The sequence below is a fragment of the Salmo salar genome, chromosome 15 (assembly GCF_965601325.2).
Source record: "Salmo salar chromosome 15, fSalSal1, whole genome shotgun sequence".
Classification (NCBI taxonomy): domain Eukaryota; kingdom Metazoa; phylum Chordata; class Actinopteri; order Salmoniformes; family Salmonidae; genus Salmo; species Salmo salar.
In genome coordinates, this window is record NC_138305.1 from 54,833,923 (window position 1) to 54,849,791 (window position 15,869).

Genomic DNA, 15,869 nt, shown 5'->3' on the forward strand with positions numbered 1-15,869 from the left:
ACGCATCACCGGGTGCAAACTACCTGCCCTCCAGGACACCTACGCCACCCGATGTCACAGGAAGGCCAAAAAGATCATCAAAGACAACAACCACCCGAGCCACTGCCTGTTCACCCCGGTGAGGTCAGAAGGTGAGGTCAGTACAGGTGCTTCAAAGCTGGGACCGAGAGACTGAAAAACAGCTTCTATCTCAAGGCCATCAGACTGTTAAACAGCCATCACTAACATTGAGTGGCTGCTGCCAACATACTGACTTGATCAACTTATCACTAGCCACTTTAAACAATGCCACTTTATATAATGTTTACATACTCTACATTACTCATCTCATATGTATATACTGTACTCTATACCATCTACTGCATCTTGCCTATGCGTTCGGCTATCACTCATTCATAGATTTTTATGTACATATTCGTATTCATTCCTTTACACTTGTGTGTATAAGGTAGTTGTTGTGGAATTGTAAGGTTAGATTACTTGTTAGATATTACTGCATGGTCGGAACTAGAAGCACAAGCATTTCGCTACACTCGCATTAACATCTGCTAACCATATGTATGTGACAAATAAAATTTGATTTGATTTGTTGGCCCTAACATTTGTTTGTCCATAGTTGGACTTCACAATAACATAGTTCCTCTTCTGTTGTCATTCAGGGCAGGAGGATAGACTACAGATGCTTGCTGGCTCTGTTAAAGTCATGTCAGTGACTCTGCAGCTAACTGTGTTCTTGGACTATTTCTCTTCTCGTGTTTTCATTAATATGTGAGGCAATCATTTGAGGAAACAATACAAGTTAGTGTTGCAACACAAGTTTTATTCAGAGTAAGAGATGTCAACACCAGCGTGATAAAAATCGTACAAACTTCACAATTTCAAATGAAATATCACAGCAACTTGTGATCTTAAACATACAAAATTAAAGATCAACAAAAATCATGCCATGTGGTACCAAAATTAAGTTGGAAAGTTTGCAAGAGGGAGAGAGGGGACAGGGGAAAGGATAGAAGGAAATTAATGTTGTATAAAAACCTTTCATCAAAGCATTACTCGAAATAAATCGTAATTGTAGCAGTTTAATCAATTGATGAATTCACAAATATTCATATGAAAATTCTTCTGCACTCTAGCATGTGACATGTTAGTGTTCTCTATGTAAATAATCACAGATAACCTTTTACATTTGTTATTACAATATGTACTGACTGTTGGTGAGTAGGACATTTGTGCTTAAAATTCCCATTTCCTTTGTATCAGTAAGAATAATTGACTAAAGAAAATAGTACAAGCTGTCGATCTATCTATAGCGTTACTTTATTGGCAAGAAGCTGCAGACACAAAGCTTTAGACACAGGCATATGGAGTCATATGGAATGTGGACCTCAAGTCTAGTAGGAGGTCCAAAGAGATGCTTTGAAGTGTGAGATCAGGTCAATGACTAGCTAAGCCTATAGTACCCTCATGTTGACTATCAAGAAGGGATGTCTGAGTTGAACTTGACTCACTCAGCTCTAAGTCTCGCGGCTGCATTTAGACAGGCAGCCCAATTCTGATATTTCTTTCACTAATTTGTTGTTTGACAAATCAGATCAGTTCCGAAAAGATCTGACGTGAAAAGATCTATGTGATTGGTCAAAAGACCAATTACTTGAAAAAATATCAGAATTGGATCGCCTGTCTAAACGCAGTCCTGGACTTCACACTCTAGGCTACTTCCAAGGACAGTACGTCTTAGATACTGTTGCCATATACAGTCGTTTAAATTAAAATAATGATCTCTATTTATTGATATAATTGGGACATACTCCCCATGATGTGCATGCACAATAAACTGTATTAAGAACACACATATAATCCATTATTAGAGTCATCTTCAGCAAGTGCATGTCACATGGTTATGCCAATTTGTATAGGAAATTGAATTATTAATAAGTAAATACTATGTAAGGGTAAATTTGTTGCAGTTGGCTGATGATTAAAAGGTTATGGCATTATAGGGGGCTGACATTGACACTCACATTGCATTATAATGGTGTTTTTAAGTACTAGGAAAACATTTATTGAGGGTGTCCCATAGAAAGGGATAGCAATTTCCTCATGAAATTGTCATCAATCATAGAAACGCTAGTAAATCGTGGACCACTATTACCAATATCACTCCCGTTATTCTTTGCTGTTATAATAGATATCAATAAAGTTTTTTACCAATAGATCCATTTTTAGGACAGAATCAAAAAGCAATCTTTAGCTCGTGTCATGTTGTGTGGCTCAGACACATACTATGCATGATTGCAAAGACATTTCTACTGAACAAGTGCAATAATATACGATGATAAATGGGGGACATTGACCCTGTAAGTCCAGCGCATCAATCAGCCTTTATAAAGATAACTTTTCTAGAAAACTTCTGACCATCAATTTGACCCTTCAAGTACCTCTTTAAGTTTCAATAAAAACATCAAAACAAAGGTGTTCCTGTGCAAAATTGAACATGAGAGAACGAAACTCATAAACTCATCCATCTTTCATTTTGGAACTGATCGCCGCATGATGAATCCCGAAAACATGATTGTATTAAAAGATTTATACAAAACTTAATACATTTACATTTAGTAAAAAGATTTATCAGCTCTGCTAATTTTATTTATAAGAAATTGCATATACCCAAACTTTTTTCTATATAGATTGCATCCCATATCTAAACAAGTGATTTAATCATTGTTATACCAATATTGCTGATAAGTTGTCCTACTAGCTATTCAATAAGGTTTACGATTAAAATAAATTAGTAACGCTAGATTGTCTCCTACATTTCCCATAGCCATTGGTCATCCCGCTCTGTGTTTGAAATGGAAATAGTTTAACAGCACAGATTACTAAGACTTTTTATTTCTAACTTAATGAAGTACAGTCCATTCTAGATGATGGGAGTTGCACCACTTAGTTTCCGTCTCATGATGTTTGAAATTTGTCATATTTATACATAGTTTCTTCTCGTACTTTATTTAAACATAGACATTATTATTAGTCTCCACACAGACCACCGAAGACAAAGAGTTTTTTCAAACATTGTTACAAAAATCGATACATTTACAACCATTAAACAATCTTCACACCAAATGTATTTTTTTGTATTCTATTAAATCACAAAAAGAAACGCTTATCTAAAAATGATTGCTCCTCACATTGCCCTCATCTGGCTCCCGACCCATGGGACTCAGCTTAGTCCTTTTTATCAATAAGCGTTCAAATAATGAATGAAACAAGCTTACAATTAATAAATACATATACACAAAAATGTGCATACATTAGCAGCTATAAACAGTACATCGCGTTATATTAGGTCATATGAAAATGTACAAAACGTGTATGTCCTTTTAAACTTTTGCCATTGGGAACTATTTTTAAAGCAAGGCAAAAATATCAAAACCATGGAGCTCAGAGCATAACAGTGTGATAAAAGAAACATGATGGTAATTTACAGCAGCAAAAAAAATCCTGATCCATTCTCTCTTTTGACCCTTTTTTGTCGCTTTAACATCATTTGATTTAGCCTCGGACAGTGCCTTTTTGGCAGGTAGATAGGCTACTACACTTGGATGCCTTGCACCGCTTGTTTGATGTTCTCCAATAGGGCCTTGTTCTCTGGACTCTGGTATTGGTCCTGATGGGTGTACATATCTGTCAAAGTATTCACATAACTATCAAAGTTTTGTTCATTCATTGGCTCCTGTGAGGGGGAAAAAGACTCCAATGAGGAAAATGGTACATACGCAATCAGATTCAGTCGGATTTCATATTTATGATCAATTCATTTTCTTTCAAAGAGAAGGGAAAGGAGGGAAAGAGAAATTGTTCAGGGAAGGACACTGACAGCTGCAAACATTCTAAGGACAATATGGTCACTGGGGATGTACTAAGTGTATACTATACTTCATCAATTTCATAAAATGTAACCATTTACATAGTCCTATGTACACTACAGTTGATCTAATGCAGCTCCAAAACATGCAAAGTCAGTGTAGATTGATTTGAGCAACTCATAGAAGGCATGATGGTTGATGCTTATCTCATGGAGCCAAAATTATGACTGACATCACATAAGTAAACTAATGTAATGTGTGCAGCTAGTGAGATGTAGGAGTTGTGGGAGCCATTTCTCAGGTAGGTGCACACACTGTAACAGTAGCATGAGCAGACAGACAGACAGACAGACAGACAGACAGACAGACAGACAGACAGACAGACAGACAGACAGACAGACAGACAGACAGACAGACAGACAGACAGACAGACAGACAGACAGACAGACAGACAGGCAGGCAGGCAGGCAGGCAGGCAGGCAGGCAGGCAGGCAGGCAGGCAGGCAGGCAGACAGACAGACATTGAATATGCAATAGCAGACTGAACATACTCGCTTCCTTGACTGTGACTGTGTTATAACTGTGTAAATATGGCCGTGGTGTTACTCCATCACGACCACTTCCTTGTCAGCAACAAAATTCTTCTAAGAAGCCACAAAACGTCTCTCTAAATATGACCAAACCATTGAATCGTAGTATAACGCAGCAACATGTATGGACAATTGTGATGCATAAACACCACAGAGAGTGTTCACGAGTATAGGAGGAAGACTTAAGGGAGGAGATGATAGTGCAGAAGAAACGGATAATAATTAGACTATGAAAAGGAGTCTCTTACTCTGTGGGGCATCTGTAAACAGCAGCTATGTTTAACTGGGGCCTCTTTCTGTGGCATCGGTTTCTACAGGAAGAGGTGTGAAGAGAATAGAGATAGATATAATTCTATTAGCCTGCTGTACAAAAGGGAGCAAAATTCTAGCCTGGTCGCAGATATTTTTGTGCTCTCTTGCTAATAGTTATTTTCAGAACGTTTGGCATAACAATGACTATAGCAGTTGGCTATAACACAAACAGAAATGGTTCCAGGCTAGCAAAATGCTTTATAACCCTACTAAAACGTGATCCCCTCACATTAATGGTTGGACAACAGGGAGCCATATTCAGAGGGAGAGATTTAATTTATTACTAAGCAACTTTGGCGCCTTTTAAATCAAGCAATATTCAATCAGCCATGTTCTTATTCATACGCAAGAGCTGTAATTGGATAATGCAGGCACATGACACGTCAAGGCAGCCATGGTTTATTTTTCAACTGAAACCAAGCAGGGGGGAGTGTGTGTGTGTGTGTGTGTGGGGGGGGATTATTAGATTAGATTATTAGTCTGTTAAAGGAAGTGTTGTAGCACAGAAGCATATGAACTGCTGAGAAAACAAGTGACAAACAGAAAGCAGCAGATGAAACAACCCAACTGTGTCATTGCAGTCGGCCCTTGTGTTGCAATGATTTTTCAAGCACATAACAGGGTAAGAGATGTCTTTTTTTTCGTTGAATTCTTGATGTGTTCTGTTTAAATGGCATCAACAAACAATCAATATGGAAATAAACATATCCAATTTGGTAGAATGAGTGGAATAAGCCACTACCATGATATGACCATGTCTTGTTTTCACTCATGTTACGTTGACTAATTTACTCCAAATGGCCCTGGGTTTCAACACTTGCAATCATGGAACGTCAAATTGGCATGCTTTCAACATAGCTTTTTTACCTAACCCCAAGTCCTATTTCCCCATAAACCCATTCTTGATTCCTACGGCATCTTAGTTCGACTTGATACAGTGCTTGTCCGACAGTAACTGTTGTAGGCTAAGTTGTGATGGTACTTACCATATGTGGGAGCTGGATATTAGCTAAGCTGTTGATGAGAGACTGGCTGAGGTTGGCTAGCTCGTGCAGCAGGGAATCATTCTGCTGCTCAATAACTTTGTTCTCCTCCTCAATGGACTTCAGGTTAGTCTCCATAGTCGTGATCTGGGAAAGGAGAGAAAGAAGTGCATTGAAGTTGATGAACCAGAGTGACTGACTGTTTGACAACTGACAACAGAGGGTTCTGTCCAACAACTGAGGGATTTCTTATAGATCCTTAGAAATGTACTGTGCTAGTCATATCACAGTTACTTGGGGGGATGAAACATCAAAATCAGGTTAAATGCATTTGATCTAAGCTTTAGTCCAATATTTGCCCAAACTCAGCATGACCGACTGCCCTATAATAATTCATGAATGAATCTCGATTAAGTAATGCATGAATCTTACTTGTGTCCTAAGTTTAATCATGTCTGATTCCACTTGATTGTTTGATTCGTTTAGATCTTTGATTTCTGTATCCAGCTGTTTGATGTCCTCGTCATTTTCTATTCCTAGAAAAGGGGAAACATAAAATGCACTGTGGATTCAGCTTGAATATGTTTTGATAAAACCAGGAAGTGGCATAGTCAAGGGGCATTCTGACTGGTATTTGTGCCTGGTTATTACCTTTGCTTGCCCGTTGCTTGATTGTTAACATTTCTACCCCAGTCATTCTGGCTTTCTTCATGGCTGAGGTGGCACGGGGGCAACCGGAGAGACTGAGGAAAAAAGGCATATACACTACTGGTGAATAAAATCATATGACTCCAGCCCTGCTGGTCTCAACCATAATTGACATTATTGATCCAATACTTGGTTACATTTAGACACAGTTGCTCATCTACACCAGAGCCGTGCAGAGCGCCACCCACCTCCGATGGGTCAGGAAGCTCCCGCTGACATGTCCTGATCCATCGCAGCCCGGGGTTGGGCACGACATGCCGTCTGTCTTCCCGGACTTCCATGCAAACTGGGAGCCGTTGACGTAGCCATCCTTCTGCCGCTTGGCCGCCAGGGGGCAGCCCGACGCGCTGCGGTGAGATGCGTATTTCCCCGTCACGTGACCCTGTCCATCACAGCCTGGGACTGGACACCTGCGGAGAGAAGGTGTCACAAAGGTCAGTCAGGTCACGACCTCGCTCTCCTCACTTGCAGCACACCTGTCCCTGGTAAATGTCATCCACACAATACAAAGACAACTAGAAAAAGATTAGCTCCTCTAATGAAAACTGTCTCCGGTTTATAGACATTTACCCGTGGTTCTACATTGTCCTTCAGAGTGACATTTGGGCTGATTAGAATTAGCACAGTGCGTCTGCGGGCCGCTCCACCCCGGCAGTGGAGAGGTCAGTGTTAATTATGATTGCAATGTTAATGATGATGGTACATCCAGTGAACCTTGCAGGGATAAAGGTGGCAGCAACAGCTGTGCAGAGATTGGGAGGTGATTGGTGAAAGGACACACAGTGAACTTTAGAAGATTCGTGGCAAGGTCATATGCACTTAACATTATGGCAGTCCTTAAGTGGTGGAAAGGTAACCTTTACTGTACTGTACCAACTAGGTGTACTACACTGGCTGTGGAGAATCTGAGGTGAAATGCATGACTATGACTTCAAGAGAATACAGATGTATGATCTTAATTTGCTCACTCTTTTGTTGCTGAGAATTTTCCTGCATGGCAGGAAATGCAAGTTTGCAGTGTATTCAAGTTTTAAAAAGGCTTCTAAAGTTTGTACTTTTCACTTTAAAATGTCAGACTTGATTTGCCCTTGTGAAAAATGTATTAAACCCTGCAAAGAATGTCCATTAATTATAATCTGCATAATAACTCACATTTCCTGTTGCTTCGGGACTATTTTCCTGCTGTAGCAAACTGGCTCAAATTAAGATCCTACATCTGTATGTTGACAAATTTACCAAGATGCTATACTACTATCCGTTCCAACCCTCACCTAATTGGCTCCTGGTCGTCCTTGTCCTCCTTGCTGTGCAGTATCTTGATCCCGCTCTTCTTCGCCCGTGGACAGCCTGACAGACTAGAGGGGAAAGGTCTTGTGCAGTTCACTACCATCTTAAGAGTATGAGTACAACATCAGTGCATTTGCAGTTCATCAAAAGACAAATCACATCTCAGAATGATAGCTCTGTAAAGTTGGTATCAGATGATTTCAAGACATACCATGTAACCTATACAAATACACTACTGTTCAAAAGTTTGGGGTCACTTAAAAATGTCCTTGTTTTTGAAAGAAAAGCTAATTTTTTGTCGATTCAAATAACATCAAATTAATCAGAAATACAGTGTAGACATTGTTCATGTTGTAAATGACTATTGTAGCTGGAAATGGCTGATTTTTAATGGAATATCTACATAGGCGTACAGAGGCCCAGTATCAGCAACCATCACTCCTGTGTTCTAATGGCACGTTGTGTTAGCTAATCCAAGTTTATCATTTTAAAAGGCTAATTGATCATTAGAAAACCCTTTTGCAATTATGTTAGCACAGCTGAAAACTGTTGTCCTGATTAAAGAAGCAATACAACTGACCTTCTTTAGACTAGTTGAGTATCTGGCGCATCAGCATTTGTTGGTTTGATTACATGCTCAAAATGTCCAGAAACAAATAACTTTCTTCTGAAACTCGTCAGTCTATTCTTTTTCTGAGAAATGAAGGCTATTCCATGCGAGAAATTGCCAAGAAACTGAAGATCTCATACAACGCTGTGTACTACTCCATTCACAGAACACCGCAAACGGGCTCTAACCAGAATAGAGAGAGGAGTGGGAGGCCACGGTGCACAACTGAGCAAGAGGACAAGTACATTAGAGTGTCTAGTTTGAGAAACAGAAGCCTGACAAGTCCTCAACTGGCAGCTTCATTAAATAGTACCCGCAAAACACCAGTCTCAACGTCAACAGTGAAGAGGCGACTCCGGGATGCTGGCCTTCTAGGCAGAGTTCCTCTGTCCAGTGTCTGTGTTCTTTTGCCCATCTTAATCTTTTATTTTTATTGGCCAGTCTGAGATATGGCTTTTTCTTTGCAACTCTGCCTAGAAGGCCAGCATCCTGGAGTCGCCTCTTCACTGTTGACGTTGAGACTGGTGTTTTGCGGGTACTATTTAATGAAGCTGCCAGTTGAGGACTTGTGAGGCGTCTGTTTCTCAAACTAGTGCTTTTCTTTCAAAAACAAGGACATTTCTAAGTGACCCCAAACTTTTGAACGGTACTATACACGCATATACGGTAACAAATGACTATCAGAGCTCAGTGAAACTGAAAACAGAGAAGTCTAAACAATCCACACACCAATACAACTGTCAGGTACGCACTAAAAAATAGGTAATATACTATATATGTATCTATGCATCACTGTCTTCTACAATCTGAAATGTTTGGGGCTGCTGAATATACTGCGTGGATTTTTGTCATTATGATGGGTTGCAAGCTACCTCCTGTGCGAGGCGTAGTTCCCAGTGATGTGTCCAGATCCGTCACATGCCGGAGTGGGACACCTGGGACAGAGGGGACAAGGAGAGTGACTACAGGGGACAGGGTAATACCAAAGCTGACAGCATCAACACTTATCCGGCTATTGGTCTGCTAGGCTACGTAAAGACTAAAATATAGAATGCACAATTGTCTATCAGAGACACTGGAGAAATAGGGTTATGCTTACTTGAGGTCTTGGGCATTGGTTGTCATCATACTGCGGATGCTTTTGTCAGCTAACTGGCAGTTTGAGAGACTAGAGAACACACAGCCATACAATGATAACGTCAGATGTGGAAAATGATCACTAGGTAAAGAGGATATAATGAATGTCAAGTAGTAAAAAGGGGATGACAAAATAAGCTTGTTTTGGTCTTACGTGATGAGTTCCTTCTTGCCCTCCTTGCAGGCAGAGTACTTGTGTTTGGGGCTGGGCATGGTCACGTCCCCTCCATAGTGCTGCTCATCCAGAAGGTCCTGGAATGGGTCCAGGTCATCGACCTGGTGGAGGGATGAAAAAAAGGAAGACTACATCATGTCATCATGTAGCCTATGACCATAACATTGGCATATTCACACATCCTACATTTTTCAATTAGTACACGATTACAATTCATACTCATATTCACATCCCACACATCTCACATCCCAATTTTTTCAATTGCTCAGCAAGATCCAATTTCTTGGTATCAAGCAATCCCGAAGAAACCCTCTCCCCTCAATCTCAATGCTCATGCCCCCCTGAAAATGTTCCATCCATGCCTTATTAGCGAGCCCAATTACGGTTACGACTACACCCCTTCAACTTCAAGCTTTTTAATCTGACATTGCAAGTGTATCAATTTACTGCATGCTTTGTGTAATATCAGAGATTCAAAGTGCAACGTGTAAAGATGATCTATCAGGCACTAACTATATAATGCTGCTGAGCCTTAATGTATCTCACAAACCATGAATCCACAATTGTGTGTGTCAATCAGTCAGTGGGTGAATCTCAAATGTATTTCCTTGATTCCACTTCTCCTCTTTCCTTTCCTCCTTCTCAGAGGGGAGCAACCTCAGATCTTCTGCTCCAATGTGCTTTGGGAAGGAGACGATGAGGGAGGATGTGAGGTATCAAGGAAAACAATTGAGATTCACTCATTGAGTCAATGCAGTACCGGTAGTATCAACTAGATGTCAGTGAAAGACTATCAGTGGATACTGGATACCCCCCAAATCATATCACCATTACCTGTGTGCTGCCAGTCTATGGCTCATTAAGGACTATTGAACACTCGCAGGGAGTAAAATATTTTCTGGATAAGCCACCTTTGAAAATTGCCTCCACTGCAAGAGACCATTGGAATATAATAGAGGACTATTCTGTTCAATAGATTTCAATTTTGAACACAAAAAAAACACATTACCCCATAACTACATTACCCATAATGCTGCGGCCCTTCCCCATACCTCTTTGTGATCATCGTCAGTGATGCGCTTGATCTTGGTGTAATCCACAGGCAGGTCCCAGCAGTCGGCCTCACTCATCTGGTAGCAGCGGCTGCTGTTTAGCAGGGCCTGCCGCTGGGGGGACATGGGCTGCAGGGGCGTCAGCACCGTGCCACTCCCCTCAGGACCCCCAGGCTGCCCACGGCTCACACTCAGGTCCAGGGTACTGTTGTCATCCACGTCCCCATCAGGACTCTTCAGAGAGAGGGAGGGATGGAGGGATGGATCAAGAGAGAAGGGGGAGAGAAAGGTAAATAGAATGAAAGAAAGATGAGAAGGAGAAGAGAGCAAGGGAGCACGATAAATAGATTGTAGGAGGTAAAGAGGAGAGAGAGAGAATGGAGAGGGTTGATAGAGGGAAAGAAGCAGAGAGAGAAAGCGAGGGAGAGACTAATTACTCCTCCTCTTTGGCCCACTCTGCAGCCCGCACTGTGGTGGAGAGGAGATTAATGTACAACACAGGGAATATCCCCGCGGCGCTCTGATGATGATGATGATGATGATGACGATGGTGCACACAGAGACAGACTGCGCCAGAGCAAGACCATGTCCTCACAGAGAGGTCACTCTCTCTTGCCTCTGCACAGGGGGCATGATTACTAGAAAGAGACCGAGAGAGGGAGTGTGAGAGCGAGAGAGAGAGCGCGGCAACTGAAACGCTCATTGATCCATTCCAGGCTGTCTTAAAAAGCCAAGGGCTCCAGTCCACCGCGCCCAATGCATCTCTTTGTCTCACAGTGTTAGATACTATACTGCTCTCATGGCTGTGCTTGCCCTGCACCGGGGGTCTAAATTAAAAAATATATATTGGTAGCACCAGTGCACCATTGGTAGCATAACATCAAATTTAGGAGCACCAGAAAATACGGTTTTATTCCATCTACTGAGATATAGCCTATGTGAATTCTAGTTACTTCTGAAGTACATGTTGTGCCCTAGAATTTAAAAAAAAATTGTAACCATGTAAATACATTTGTTGATATAAAGAAAGCTAAAATGTTGATACAAATACTTGTCATTGAAATTAAAAAGTCATTCGTGGAATATTAGGTTTCTACATTGTGTAAAAGCACTATTTTCCTATTGAGATGCATTGCATTGAATATTGTGCACTGTCTCTTTAAGAATGTCAAGTTTGTGATGATGACATGCAAGATATCTGACTTGTATTCATTGCTATGACCATTGATCTCCTCAAGAAGCTATCCCCTTTCCTTTCTTTCTGTGTCCCCAAATGTTTGGACATACTGGAAAGTTAACAGGTTGTTAGCTAGCTATTTAATGAGGTAACAAACATGACTGAACAAGGTGTAAAACAAATGCGGCCCGCAAGTAGTTTTAGAATGGCCCACGACATGGTTTGTGAATGTAAAATATATATATACTGTATATATTTAGGATTTTTTTTTCTTCCAGGGTGATCCCAAATTAAAACTCCAGGTCAAACAGCAAAATATTTTGCCAAATTGGTCGCTCTTTAGAGCAGGCTGTACCGCATAATGTAATGAATGTGCCACACACAGAATCACAGGACGCCAGGCCCGACTGCATTATTCTGTAATAAGCAAAGCAGCAAAGCCTAAATAATATGGTATAGAAAAGCATCTGACACCTAACCTTGTGGAGGAGGCATCTGACTCATTGTTGACTGACTCAGACAAGGGCCCACTTTTCACTAGAACTGACTCAGGCTGGCAGTAAGGAAGATATAATATCCCTATTTTGTCAGAGACATAATGCAAATGTAGTCTGATAGATTGAAAGAGCAATAAAGAAAGCAGCAAAGATAGGGGAAATACATAGACTGAAAGGGAGAAAGATAAAGGAAATAAACAGACTGAAAGGGAGATAGATAGGGGAAATAAATAGACTGAAAGGGAGAAAGATAGGGGAAATAAATAGACTGAAAAGGAGAAAGATAGGGGAAATGAATAGACTGAAAGGAAGAAAGATAAAGGAAATAAACAGACTGAAAGGGAGATAGATAGGGGAAATAAATAGACTGAAAGGGAGAAAGATAGGGGAAATAAATAGACTGAAAGGGAGAAAGATAAAGGAAATAAATAGACTGAAAGGGGGAGGAAAGACTGGGGGAAAGGAAATAAATAGACTGAAAGGGAGAAAGATAAGAGAAATAAATAGACTGAAAGGGAGAAAGATAAAGGAAATAAATAGACTGAAAGGGAGAAAGATAAAGGAAATAAATAGACTGAAAGGGAGGAAGATAGGGGAAATAAATAGACTGAAAGGGAGGAAGATAGGGGTGGAGAAAGAGAGCGAGAGCAGTGAGGGAGAAAGAGGGACAGAAAAGGAGGGCGGAAAGACAGAGTGAGAGAAGGGACGAAAGGCTCAGAGAAAGAGAGATAAAGAGAGAGAAGGGATGTTGGACAGAGAGCGAGGAGAGAGAGAGAGAGAGAGAGAGAGAGAGAGAGAGAGAGAGAGAGAGAGAGAGAGAGAGAGAGAGAGAGAGAGAGAGAGAGAGAAAAAAAGCAAGAGAGAGCTACGCAACGCCCCAGAGGCGGAGCTGGAGCCTGCCGGGTGAGTGTGAGCATGAGTCTGGGGCATAGTCCTCCCTACCTGGGAGAGGAGATCCTGGGGCTTGCCTCCCAGGCCGTGGGGCATCTCCCTGCAGCGCGTGGACAGGTTGAGGATAGCCGTGGCGGCCATGTGGGCAGCCTCCATGTCGTGTGTATAGTCGAAGCTGCTTTTGCTGCAGGTGCTGCTGGCGCTGCTGCCGCCCCCTCCCCCTCCGCAGCTCAGACTGCTGCTGCTGGGAGCGTAGCTGCTCGTCGTGCTGCTGGCTGGGCTCTTACAGTAGCGCTTGGCTGCAGGGAGGGAGAACACCATACAGATCATACACAGACATATAGACACACATACGGTATACACATACAGTGCAGCCATCAGGGACAAGACATCATTCATGCACACACACACACACACACACACATACAGTACACAGATAAAGTCACACACAATGACGGCGAAGGCCAGATTTTGGCCCCGTCAATTAAAAAAAATTCAGAGATGTATAGAAAGACATGAAATATAGAAGAATGTAAAGAATATATATATATATATATATATATATATATATACATATATATATATATATATATATATATATATATATATATATATATATATATATATATATATATATATATATATACACACATTCTGTATATATAGATATAGGTAGAAAGATAGGTAGATTGATAATTTCTAACACCTACAGAGAAGTCTTCCAGTGGATGGTTTGCTCCACGGTGTATGCTGTGTCAGAGCAAATGATTGTGCTCTTGGTTGGAGAACGAGGCGAGGGAGACAGAGATGGAGAGCGCGAGGAGAGTGCTAGGAGGGAGAGAGAGAGCGCGAGCGAGAGGGATGGGAGCGGTGCGACAAGTGAATACGGGCTTCACAGTAAGGGTTTGTAGGCAGCAGAGTGTGTGAGCGAGCGGGGGAAACCAGAAACCTGCCCTCAAAGCATCTCTCCACGCTACAGGGAGAGAAAAACCTTGCATCCAGCAGCTTGAAAATGCATCAGGGCCAAGGAAATGGGCTGTGTTCTATATTTATCTCCAATCCGGATTGGGGTTGTTCCATCTAATATGAACTATGCCATGCAGTATCAAATTGATAGAAATTAAATATAGCCTCGAAAATTGGGTTTTAGGAATAGACATTTCAATCGTTTCTTTGCATTGTATATGTGTTGCATAGAGTTATTCAACACATTTACCTCATTGTCTTAGCAGTGATCTAGAACCTGGGAGTAATGTTTGTGTTCCTGTCTGTATTTGTGCATGTGTGTGTGTGCGCCTGCATGCGTGTGCCAACATGCGTGCTTGCGTGTGTGTGTGTGTGTGTGTGTGTGTGTGTGTGTGTGTGTGTGTGTGTGTGTGTGTGTGTGTGTGTGCGTGCATACATGAGAGTGCATAGGCAGTCATTCCCTACCATCATATCCCTTAGATGAGAAGTCCCGTCCTTGGGGCTTGGGAACCAGGCCTCTCTTCCCCCCACCGTAGATGTGTTGCTGGCTGTCGTAGCCTTGGCCGTAGTCGAAGCTGGTCTTGGAGTACTTCTCCAGCTCCTTGGCCAGGTTGGAGCGCGGCGTGCTGGTGGAGACGTTATTTTTGTAACCGTACTGTGGGATCTCCAGCTGTTTCACAAAGCACATTGGCCTGGAAGATAACCATGGACAGGGGGGCCGTGTTTGTGTACACGCGGTGAGAGCGGTCTGACTGTCTGACTGCATGGTGTAATTCCTCACTGAACCACTAGGGGGACTTCATTTGTAAGAGCAAAATCATGAGCGCTACTACGGTCGGCTATGTCCTGTCTATTGTACGTAGAATGTACATGATGTTACCGTATGTTCTCCCTTTCTACGTCTATATGAGGTATGAGAGATTGATGCAGGTCAGAGGTTACATTCACGGCTACCAGGAATGCACTGGGATGAGCGGGGAGGCTGGGGGAGTGGTGGTCATGTGATGAGGGTGTGAGTGAGTACCTCAGCACACGGTCTGAAGCCTGGTTGGACTTGGGGCCCCCGTCACATGGGATGTGCTTCTCCTGGACTTTAACCATCTTCTCTGCAGCAGCGATGGGGCACCCCGAGAGACTGCAACAGCATTCACAAAACAGAGTGAGGCCTAATTGGCCAGAGCACGCACACACATGCACACGCATACGCATGCATGTACGTATGCAAGCAAACACACACACACACACACACACACACACACACACACACACACACACACACACACACACACACACACACACACACACACACACACACACACACACACACACACACACACACACACACACACACACACATCACTTGCACAGACGTGTACCCCCCCACACACACCTACACAGTCTGCCTCACTGATAACAGACACATCCAGTCAATCAACTAAATTTGGCTTTGATTTAAACAGAATTGCAAATCTTTTGCTATACGATGGGGCCCCATGTATGAATTATGTATTTTCGATGGCCTAGTTCTTAATTGCAAAGCCGGAGCTTTGCAGATAAATGTTATTGGCTGCCTGGGCAAGAGGGGCTGCTGAGCTTCAGAGAGATCCTCTTAGCTATA

The 15,869-nt window shown here is 42.1% G+C and overlaps 1 protein-coding gene across 9 annotated transcripts in view; it reads right to left on the reverse strand.

The window, feature by feature from the left end:
• Positions 1–799: 799 nt before the first annotated feature.
• Positions 800–15,869, reverse strand: part of myt1la (myelin transcription factor 1-like, a) — a 47,875-nt gene continuing 32,805 nt past the window's right edge. For 2 of the 9 annotated variants that reach the window (XM_014144874.3, XM_014144875.3), the window contains exons 10-23: positions 15,276–15,386; positions 14,717–14,943; positions 13,337–13,584; positions 10,721–10,954; positions 9,648–9,796; positions 9,456–9,524; positions 9,229–9,291; positions 7,731–7,829; positions 6,648–6,869; positions 6,403–6,494; positions 6,184–6,287; positions 5,755–5,898; positions 4,705–4,767; positions 800–3,733 (exon numbers count right to left, since the gene is read on the reverse strand). In XM_014144874.3, the coding sequence (XP_014000349.1) occupies positions 3,593–3,733; positions 4,705–4,767; positions 5,755–5,898; positions 6,184–6,287; positions 6,403–6,494; positions 6,648–6,869; positions 7,731–7,829; positions 9,229–9,291; positions 9,456–9,524; positions 9,648–9,796; positions 10,721–10,954; positions 13,337–13,584; positions 14,717–14,943; positions 15,276–15,386 (1,966 nt within the window). In that variant the 3' untranslated portion in view covers positions 800–3,592. The remainder of the gene's footprint in view (positions 3,734–4,704; positions 4,768–5,754; positions 5,899–6,183; positions 6,288–6,402; positions 6,495–6,647; positions 6,870–7,730; positions 7,830–9,228; positions 9,292–9,455; positions 9,525–9,647; positions 9,797–10,720; positions 10,955–13,336; positions 13,585–14,716; positions 14,944–15,275; positions 15,387–15,869) is intronic. The other 7 variants (XM_082961901.1, XM_082961899.1, XM_082961898.1 and 4 more) reach the window with 7 other exon arrangements.